This window comes from Octopus bimaculoides, chromosome 10 (assembly GCF_001194135.2).
Source record: "Octopus bimaculoides isolate UCB-OBI-ISO-001 chromosome 10, ASM119413v2, whole genome shotgun sequence".
Classification (NCBI taxonomy): Eukaryota; Metazoa; Mollusca; class Cephalopoda; order Octopoda; family Octopodidae; genus Octopus; species Octopus bimaculoides.
In genome coordinates this window covers 93443963-93455558 of record NC_068990.1, presented here as the reverse complement: position 1 = coordinate 93455558, position 11596 = coordinate 93443963, and the positions used below count along the sequence as shown (strand labels likewise).

The 11596-nt window shown below is 36.7% G+C and overlaps 1 protein-coding gene across 2 annotated transcripts in view; it reads left to right on the top strand.

Moving 5' to 3' along the window:
- LOC106877200 (ubiquitin carboxyl-terminal hydrolase 46) overlaps positions 1 to 11596 on the top strand; it is a 53074-nt gene that overhangs the window by 25311 nt on the left and 16167 nt on the right. For both annotated transcript variants that reach the window (XM_014926045.2, XM_014926044.2), the window contains exon 2: positions 749 to 829. In XM_014926045.2, the coding sequence (XP_014781531.1) occupies positions 749 to 829 (81 nt within the window). The remainder of the gene's footprint in view (positions 1 to 748; positions 830 to 11596) is intronic.

Here is an 11596-nt window from a genome sequence, read left to right as displayed (position 1 = left end):
TGTGTGTGTGTGTGTGTGTTACTGTCTTCTTGCTTTGACATCATGTGATTGTTGTAAACAAGTATTACCATCAATCAGTGGTGTCCTTTGTCTCCAGTCTTTTGTGTAAAACATATCTTACTTGGGAACAGGTGGAGGTTAATGACGGGAAGGACAATCCAGCCACAAAAAATCTGTTTCAAGAAATTCCATTCGACCTGTTGGAACAGGGAAAAGTGGCTCAAATGTTTTGATAATTCTAGTAGATTTTACTTCATGCTTCAAGGTTCAAACTTATTACAGTATTCCCATAACGAAGACTGTAGAATTTATAGTTCTATATTTAAGAGATGAGGAATTATGTACATTATTTACATTTGATGGGCATATGGTATAGTGGTTAAGAGCACTGGCTACTAACCCCAAGATTCCGAGTTCGATTCCAGGCAGTGACCTGAATAATAATAATAATATCGAAAAATACCTTAGGAATTGAGAACCCAGGTTCGAAATTTCCCCAAGACACCTGATGAAGGCTGGAGGGTATATCAGCCGAAACATGTTAACAACAAACAAGATGACGACAAATATCCGTCAAATGCAAATAATGTGTAGAATTTATGTTAATTTTTGTCCATCTGGTACGACATTGAAACAGTAACATTGTTGTTGTTTTTTAGACAAACTATTGCTAAATGTCTCCCTATATTTTGTTCCTTATTAATTTAGACCCCAATATCATTACTGATGATTGACCTTCTCATTACAGGGTGCCAATGCCTCACAGCTGGAAAAAGAGATAGGGTCAGATCAATTCCCGGTGAATGAACATTATTTTGGATTAGTAAATGTAAGTATTTGTACTAGTTTCTTAAATATATACATACATGTGTATATATATATATATATATATATATATATATATATATATATATATATGTATACATTGTCATCATCATCAACATCATTGTCGTTTAACATCTGCTTTCCATGCTGGCATGGGTTGGATAGTGTGCCTGAGGACTAGCAAGCCAGGAGGCTGCACCAGGATCCATTTTGATCTGGCAAGGTTTCTACAGCTGGATGCTCTTCCTAACAGTGGGTGCTTTTTACATGCCACTGACACAAGGCCAGTCGGGTGGCACTGGTATCGACCACACTTGAATGGTGCTTTTTACGTGCCACCAGCACGGGAGCCAGTCAGCTGGTACAGGCATCAGTCATGACAATAACTTCACTTGACTCAACAGGTCTTCGCAAGCACAGTTTATTCCCCAATGATGGAAGGGTACTTTTTAAATGGGCTGGTTATGTTGCACTGGCATAGGCCACGTTTATGGTCTCACTTGACTTGCAAAGTCTTCTCAAGCACAGCATATCTCTAAAGGTCTTGATCACTCGTCATTGCCTCTGTTAGGCCCAATGTTCGAAGGTCGTGCTTCACCACCTCATTCCAGATCTTCCTAGGTCTACCTCTTCCACAAGTTCCCTCTACTGCTAGGGTGTGACATTTTCACACAGCCGTCCTCATCCATATGCAACACACACACACACACACACACACACATATATATATGTAGGGGTGTAACCAGCCCACTTATGCGTACCTTTCCTTCATTGGACACCAAACTCTGCTTGCAAAGACCTGTTGAGGCAAGTGAAATCGAAATTGAAATCAAATGCAATGACAGCATCATTAGATTCTGAAGAACTGTCAAATCCATTCCTGTGTGGAACCCATCAAGGAAGATGATGTTGATCTGTGTGAGAGGGAGTATACACACGCTCACATCTGCATGTTTAGGTTGGTCTTTTATTGATACTTTCCTCAAACGAGATAAATATCTCGTTAGGTGTCTATTCTATTCTCCTTATTTTTCATTTCTGAAATAAGTGAAGTTCATCATAAAATCTTTATATATTTTTGATTTATGTTTTTTGTTTTTCTCAATTCGGCCATAAAATCTTTAATATTCATAGATAGAAGTTGCTATTTTAATTTTTGGTTGCATCTCTTAGGTACAGAGTAATTAATGGTCTACCCCCCACCACTTCCAATCACCTTTCAAATCTATCCCTCCCACCCTTTTTTACCAATAGCCCCTGTCACCACCGCTTCCCTCTCCCCCATTCCCTGCCATACTCCCCCATTCTCTCCTCTTACTTTTCCCCATTTGTCTGCCTAGAACCATCATCCACTCTCTCTTCTATTCTCCTTCAGTTATAGGGTCCACTTTAGGTCCTCACCATCACAAGTTATGAGGTAGTCATCCTTAGTGCCAGTGCCTTGTAATAAGCACTCACCACACACACTGTTAAGTGGTTGGCATTAGGAAGGGCATCCATCTTTAGAAACGTTGCCAAAGTATTTATTGGCTCATAGCTCAGTCCTTCAACTTGTCAGGTCCTGTCAAACTGTCTGACCCATACTAGCATAGAAGCTGGACATTAAGTGACATTAAGTTCATTATAAAAGGCAAACATGTTTGAAAGGAAAGTGGCAGAAGTTGAGGTGTGTCTATAGAGAATGTTTTCTGTTTTTATCGTTACTTGTTTGAGTTATTGGACTGTGGCCATGCTGGAGCACTACTTTAAAGGGTTTTAATTAAACCAATTGACCCCAGTACTTATTTTAAGTCTGGAAGTTATTCTATCGTTCGCTTTTGCTGAACTGCTAAGTTAGAGGGACATAAACAAACAGACATCAGTTGTCAAGTGGTGATGAGGTACAAACACACACATGCACACATGTATTTGATAGCCTTCCACATAGTTTCTGTCTACCAAATTGCTCACGAGTGGTGGCCAGCCTTGGACTATAGTGGGAGACACCTCCTGATGGTGCTGCACAATGGGACTGAACTTAAAACAACTTGGCTTCAAAGCAAGCTCCTTAACCACATAACCAGTTTGGAAATATTTGACCAAGACAAAGTTCAGTTTGTAGTTCATTTGTAAATTAGAAAGAGAAGTAAATTTAATGTCAATTTGAATACATCTGTAGCAGATGGCTGTAACAGCTATATTTTGAGCCTTTTGGTGGAGTCGCCATAGTTATTTAGCTGGCCACTTTTCAGTTATGTTGCTTTAAGGAGAAAAGCCATTTTCAGTGAGGCCATTGTTCTTCTATGCGTTCCTTCTTTATATACGGTTATGCAGCAAATTGCCCAACTTGCGTCCATTCACAAAACTATCATTGTGCATTTGTTTGCGAAAAAGGTCACAATCTTTATTTTGGTTAGTATTTTGAGTAGAAATGTAAATTGGTTTTTCATTGGTTGTTTCTTTGAGAGGGAGAGAAATATCTTGTTTAGAGATTTATTCTATTTATACATTTAATTTTTGCTATTTGTGAAATAAAGGAAATCACACAGACACAGGTGTGTGTGTGTGTTTGTATTCATCTAAAGTTCCCATATGCACACACAAGCATTGGCATGTGTGAATTTCAGGTGAATACAAATGACTGAAATCTATTTTTGTCAATCCTCTGTTAGATCTTGGTTTATTGTCAATTTATGTTTATGGCCCTGGGGTTAGGTAACAACTACAAATATTTTTTATTTTCTGACACATAATGGACGTTTTAATTGCTAACAATAGCACGATTTGAAATTTACTTCCTCCAGCTATTAATAGCTACAATCTCTGTTCTATATACTGTATTTGACAACATATAAGATGCACTTTTTAAATCAGAAAATTATTTTTAAAATTCAGCTCAGGTCCTAGATGCAAAGCTGTGTCCCCCACAAGTTTTAATATACTAAAGACTTTTTTGTTGAATATGCACTGCTGAAATTAGTGTGTATATAACACACTTGTGTGTCTCTTTTATGCTATCAAATACACTAATCCTCCATCTATTAACTTCATCACGGTTCTTAGTTTTTTTTTTTTATTATTTCTTAAATCATCTAAATGGCAATGGGCAGGTTTGAGATTCTGAGATTGTTCTTTTTTGTGATTGAAAATAATTCAGAAAGATTCAAAAGTGTTCACACAGTTTGCAGAGACTTTCTGAAAGGAGTTGCTGGGAGAAAACGTGTTCTTTATTCCTAGACTTAATAGAATGTATTCTTTAGTTGTGTTTTATTCACTATTTTACTGTTAGAGTAAGTGAAATGATCTTCCAAATTTAAATATTTGATAATGATGACTAAACTTTACCATTTCTTCTTCAAAAATCTTCCATTGGTAACCCACATTTTCACTCAGACTCACCATCCATTCATACCACACATCTATATTACTTCTACTTGATGTCTGTCATACCTAACTGTTCTTTCATTTCATTTGATCTCCATGTTTCATGCAGGATCACATTATATATCCAATGGATTATATTCTTCTCATTTCTTTCCCAACCTCCACAGACCTTACACATTCCATGTAAATGTCCCATCACTATGTAGCATCACATTTCTTCAGCAGGTTTCATGTAGTCTACCTTTAGCAGAGAGAGAGAGAAAGAAAGAAAGAAAGAAATCCTTTGTTGCCAACCGAGTGATCATTTTTATGAAAAATTTTCCATCCTTTCTCAGCAGTCTACTCTGTTATTATAGCACCTCCACCCAACGCTAATTAAAACCTCTAATTATCACAAATCATTAACTGTGTGTAGAGAATTATTTTAGTAATTCAGAGGTGCACCAACAAGTTTTAGAGTTCTGAGTTTTTATTTGTTGTGATCTCTTCGTGTAGTCTTGACTCTATTATGATCCAGAGGTTAGCTTTATGTCAGCTCTCCAAGGTAATGTCTTCTCACTTGAATTAAGTCTAATACTAAGAGATACACCCTGTGGTAATCTAGAATAAAAATAAACTTCTAGACCAACCGATCACTCTCATCAGTTGCTCAGTTTCAGTTCTGGTTTGGAGTCATCATCATCATCATCATCATTTAACATCCGCTTTCGATGCTGGCATGGGTTGGATGGTTTGACTGAGGACAGGCAAGCCAGAAGGCTGCACAAGGCTCCAATCTGATCTGGCAAGGTTTCTACAGCTGAATGCCCTTCCTAACACCAACTACTCCAAGAGTGTAGTGGGTGCTTTTTATGTGCCACATATTTACATTATTAAAGGTACATGTTAAATGCTTGAACATCACAAGTTCCTGTTCACTTTTGAAAATATTTTTCTTACTTATGAATCAATTATTATACTTTCTCAAACAAACACGTACATTGAATCACTGTAAGTAAATGACGTGAGTAACAGTTCCATAAATCTTTATGAGCTTCTAATTAGATGTTATTGTCATGAGGCAGCAAACTGACAGAATTGTGTGTGTGCCAGACCAAATATTTTCTTCTGACTCTTTACATGTTGAGTTCAAATCCTGCTGAGGTCATCTTCACCTGTTGTCCTTTCAGGGTTGAACAAAGTACCAACTAAACACTGGGGTTGATGTAATCAACTACCCCCACCCCCACACCACTCTAAAATCACTAGTCTTGTACCAAAATTTGAAGCCGTTATTGTGACGGTTAAGTGTGAAAATTGCTGGAATATTACCAGAGCAAACAACCAGCTAATGTTGACAGCAGCAGTAGCAGCAACAGTAGTAGTAGTAGCAGTAGTAGTAGTGGTAGTAGTAGTAGTAAATATGATATTAAATAAAAAAAAATTTTTTAATAATATCTAACAGACAGGCCCAATGCCACAAGTTTGGGGTGAGGGATTAGTAAAGTAAATGACAATAGTAAGTTTAGTCTTGTAATTTAATCTCTTGACTGTTGCAAGAAGAATTTATTCACCAGAAGATATCATGAAATAAATAGATATATGAAAAGTAGATGTGTCCCCCACCCCGATTGTAACATTCTCCTTAACCCTTTTTGTTACCATATTTCATTTGAAATTTACCAGCTTTGCATCTATTAGTTTCTAAAATAATGAAGAATCTTCTAAAATTCCTGGGTTCAGTCTTTTACTATAGCCCTGAACCTATCAAAGCCTTGTGAGTGGTTTTGGTAGATGGAAACTGAAAGAAGCCCATCATGTGTGTGTGTGTGTGTGTGTCCTTTTTTGGCATTTGTAATAGTTGTAAATGAATACCACTGCCATACAGGCTGTCATTCATTTCCAGTATTCTGCAGAAGCAAGTCTGGTCATGGGGAAATATTACCTTGTTTGGAAACAGGTGAGGTTTGGCAACATAAGCGTCATCCAGCTGTAGAAAACCTGCCTTGATAAATTCCATCCGATCCATGCAGTCATGGAAAAGTGGATGTTAAATGATGATGATGATTATTATTATCCTAGTATTTAGAGCCCAAACTAGCATTCAATTTTGATGGAAGGTTTTAATTTAGATCACTTTGAAAGAAGAATTTTGTTAAGGGGCAGTTCCAGAAGGTTGTCGTTAATTCTAGAAGTAATGGTGACAAATATTTTGTTTGTGGACAGCTACTCCTCATTGAAATCATAGAATTAATAGCCACATTGCATTTCTCATTCATGATTCTTTCATGGGATTTAGTAAAGTGAAAGTTCCATGTTTCACAATGGTTTAGTATATTTTCCTGTTTTTCAGTCAGAATTCATTATTTAGAAGAGTTGTTCCATTTAATTAGTCTTGTTTTGTTTAATTGCTTCAAATCATTTCTTGGACTTTAGACTAAACATAAAACTGAATTTCTAAATAACTTACATTATTTGGCTCATAAATTGACAACATTCCAACACTTTCAGAGTGTTATTTTGTCTTTTTCCTTAAGACAACTTTGTAAATGCTAACATTACAGAGCTATAGTAGAAGACACTTGCCAAAGGTGCCACGCATTGGGACTGAACCTGGAACAATGTGATAGGGAGCAAACTATACACCTGTATACTATCTTTATCTTAAATTCTCTGTATTTCTAACTACGTTGGGTTGTAATTATGCTTGTATTTATTTTTGATTTATAACGAAACAACTAAATAAGTACATGAAATAAGTGTTGTTTAATTTATGCATGTAATGAAGCTCGTTAAGGCAAAGGAAGATTTATGTGGAGAGATAGAAACCACAGTCTTCTCTAATGGTCTTCAGAATGAACGAAAGAAAAAGAACAATGTTTTAGGTTATCTTAAAACCATTTTCTCCTTCATCTAAATAATCAAATGAGACATATTTCTGCAGAAGGGCTTGCGGCCAACTAAATAACAAGTCTAACACCACACTAAATATTGCTGTACATTAGTAATTCTTGTGTGTGTGTGTGTATGCGTGTATGTGTGCTTGCACATGTGTTTTCTTTATCGTTTTATTTACTTTTCTACTGCTGCCCGTATTTTCTACTTCCCACACCAGCTGTGAAAATTAACTATTGTACTAATGGCTAAGTGGTAGTTGGCAAAACGCTGTCTACTCTTAGACTTAGTATCTACTTATATAACATTTGGCTCAGTCTCTTTGATATTAACCACATCTTTCATCTTGGAGAAAATGCTGGACATTTTTGAGAATATCTTCCATTAAGTGATTCACTGCTCACAGTATTTTCACTGATACAATGCCAAAAGTCTTTACGTAGATTTAAGTTACTTTATAAGAGAGAAAAAAAAGAAACAAAAGCTATTATTTATTAAGACTGAGTAATACTGTGTGATAAATAAAATTAAAAAAAGTACTTGTTCAAGAAGTCATTTCAAATCTGGTGCAGGCATGGAGATGTGGTCTCAGGTTCAGTCCCACTGTGCAGTACTTTGAGCAAGTGTCTTGTATAATAGCCCTGGGCCGACATATGAGTAAATTTTGTAAGTGGAAACTGTGAAAGCCCATCACGTGCATATGTGTGTGTCAGTGTGTCCACTGCTTGGCAACTGATATTGGTTTGTTTATATCCCCATAACTTAGCAATTCAGCAAATGAGTTCATTAGAGTAAGAACCACACTCGAAAATAGATACTGGGTGCAATTTGTTCAATTGAAATCTTGAAGGCTGTGTCCCTGGATGGCTGGAATGAATGAAATAAGGTTGAATGGAAACTGTTAAGAGGAACATATCTTGATGTGGTATTATTAAAAATATCACATGGTATTATTAATGATAACAATGGCACAGGTTCTCATCTGACCAACCTCTAGCCTAATAAGTCCTTAGATGAGTGAATGTTTGGGAAACTTAGGTGCAGTAAGCACCACCTTTTCAACTCAGCATGCCTATCCCAGAGATAGTCATGTGTATGTGAGACCACTTTTTCAACCCAGCATTCATGTAGTATGCCTATCCCAGAGATGGTCATTTCTCCCTGCATACATTATTTTATTTTACTCTTTAAACTTTTTTGTTTCAATTTGCTTCAGTTTTGTTTTTCTTTTTTTATTGCAGCAAAATTCTCCTTAAAATCTAGAATTCAGTGATGAAGAATTGTGAAGAAGCTTGCTTCTTAACCATGTAGTCTCAGGTTCAATCACACTAAGTGACACCTTGGACAAGTGTCTTCTTCTATGACCTCAGGCCAACCAAAGCTTTGCAGGTGGATTCAATTGTTGGAAACTGGAAGAGACCAGTCTTTATGTATGTGTGTGTTTGTGTGTACTCTTATCAAGACATCATGTGACAATTGTAAATGAGCATCACCTTCATACTAGCTGTGTTGTTCATTTCTAGTCTTCCTTAAGTATCATATCTGGCCAAGGAGAAATGTTACCTTGCTTGGAAACAGTTGAGGGTTAACAACAGGAAAGGCATCCAACCATAGCAAAATCTGCCTCAAATTCTGTCTGACCTGTGCAAGCATGGAAAAGTGGATGTTAATTATCCTCTTTAAAAACCATAATTATTAGTTCCTTCTATTAGATTGGACTGTATTTTGAAAAAGAATTTTCAGCCTTTTCTTGAGAAGTGTCTGTTTCACCTAATTTTGGGTGAACTAATTTCATATCAGTTAACAGAATTAGTGTATTGTCAGATATTCAACTTTTAGCAATATGATGCATATAAACTGCACACATTAGTGGAATAGGTGATGTAGTTATGGCATAATGACTAGTTATAGGGTATTATGTTGTAATTATATGCTATTATGACAATTTTGGTTGTTCTATAGTAAAATCTAACCATTATCGTTTACATTTATGCTGTAGCTTACTTAGATATATTTTGCCAAAGATTTATTCAAAATAGGCATATTTTATTACATCAATGTAGTTATTCTTTCACTACCCAGCCATAAAAAAAACAAAAAAAAACAGTAAAATACACCAAATCTCTCTGAAATGACACACATAATAATAAATTGTGCTGTATTGTGGGAATGAGTGCGTCTGTCAGCTAACAAGTCCTGCCTGTTTTTTTTGTTAATCCAGCCTTGTGTGCTTAAGAAGTTTGCTTCCTAACTATACTTTCAGGCTTAATCCCATCATTGTTTGGCACCTTGGGTGCCTTCTGTTATAAACCCTGACCTGATCAAAAACTCGTGAATGGATTTGATAGACAGAAACTGAAAGAAACATATCATGCAATGTGTGTGTGTGTGTAATTTCATATTTCCCCCTCATCACATGTATTCACTGACTGTTAACCAAAATCTTACTGTTTATATATAGGTGGTGGTGTTTGTTTGCAGTTCTCCATGTGATCGTCTGTGAGCTGTCTATTGTTTGATAGATTGGGGAACAGGTGGTGGAGGGTAACTGTGAAAGGCATCTGTCTAACGGAACTCTGCCCCAAGCATACAATTGCCTAACTTACACAAGCATCACCACCATCATCATCATTTCAGCATCCACTTTTCCATGCTTGGATGAGTGAAACGAAGTTTATTGAGACAGATTACCTGCTACTGGATGCCCCCTTCTCTTGCTGACTTGTTTCCAGGCAAGGAAACATTTCTCCATTTCTCCACTGCTTGTATGACAGTGACACTCGTTTACAACAATCATACAATGTCAAGACAAGGAGACACAAGCATACACACACTCATACATGCATATATATATATATATATCAATATATATGAGAGTGAGTCAGAAAGTAATGCCATTTTGTTTAGGACAGGTATAATTACCAACACAGGAACATGTATCATACATCAAAATGAAGCTGGTCCTCTGTGAATCACATCCCTACTTCTCAACAGAGTCACCGTTTCTCTCAATAGCAATGTTTCACCTTCGAATGAGAGCATGTATCCCTGCCCCATAAAATTCTGTTGACTGTTCTTTGAGCCACTTCTTCATTACAGTTTTCACTTCCTCATCAGACTATCATCTCTTCGGCCCCATGAAAGAGGGTTTGAGAGGCAAACATTATTCCAGTGACGAAGAAGTGAAAACTGTAGTGAAGAAGTGGCTCAAAGAACAGTCAACAGAATTTTACGGGGCAGGGATACATGCTCTTATTCGAAGGTGGAACATTGCTATTGAGAGAAATGGTGACTATGTTGAGAAGTAGGGATGTGATCCACAGAGGACCAGCTTCCTTTTGATGTATGTTACATGTTCCTGTGTTGGTAATTATACCTGTCCTAAACAAAATGGCATTATTTTTTGACCCACCCTCATACACACACATACACACACACACACACACCTGATAAGATTCAGAGTTCTTTCAGTTTTTGTCTACGAAATCCACTCCCAAGGCTTTGGTTGACCTGAAGCTCTTGTAGAAGACACTTTTATTGATGTATTTTCAAGACAAATGTATTCCAGCATGTCAATTATGAAACTTCTGTCTTGTTTATATCAATAACTTCTCCATTAATAGTCATGTGTATCAGGACTGAAAATCTTCAGAACTATTCAAAGCCAACGTATCATCTATTTGGTCTTGGGATTCAGGGATTGTCTTTTGTTATTTGTTTTGCAGCAGGAGTTCAATCTGCCCTCTTTCAATAACTTGGTGCTCATTATTAAAATGTTTCTGACTGTTATTTGAATGAAACATTAAACTACAGATTCACTTATCTACCAACACATTCACTTAGAGTCAAGCAGCCACCTACCTGTCAATAGATACAGAATCATTTACCTCTACATATATATATACACCAACATATTTGCAGACTAGAATGTGCGAATGTATAACTACATGCAGGCACAGCCTTTTGCTGAGGCAGTAGCATATGGCTTCACGTACAACTTTCTATGCATTAATGTACAAAAACGACAGCTTGAATCAACATTTAGATAATCATTTTAGAATTTATTTATAACACTAAAAATATTTCTTTGGAAATTACTATTGATTTAGATAGATACCTCTTTATATTTTTTTTATGCTGTATATTTTATTTTTATTATTTATTTATTTTGAGAATAGTAAATATGTCACTTGGAAACTGAATATAAATTACAAATCAGTCTCACTGATGACATGAATCTGTAAAGTTCTGTGACAGTTCTATGGTAAATGCTTAGTTGGCATTCACGCAAGCAACCTGCTCACATTTCCCTATTTAACCCTTTGATATGATCTGGGCATTGCAGAGTAGAACCAACAGAATCTGTTTCGTTGAATTTATGCTGCTTGTGTGGTCATTTTTTTTTGTATCTTGGTTTGGAAATTATTCACTCCGTCGATGTCAGTGCCAGCTGACTGGCTCCCGTGCCAGTGGCACGTAAAAAGCACCATTCGAGTATGGCTGATGCCAGGACTGCCTGACTGGCCCCCGTGCC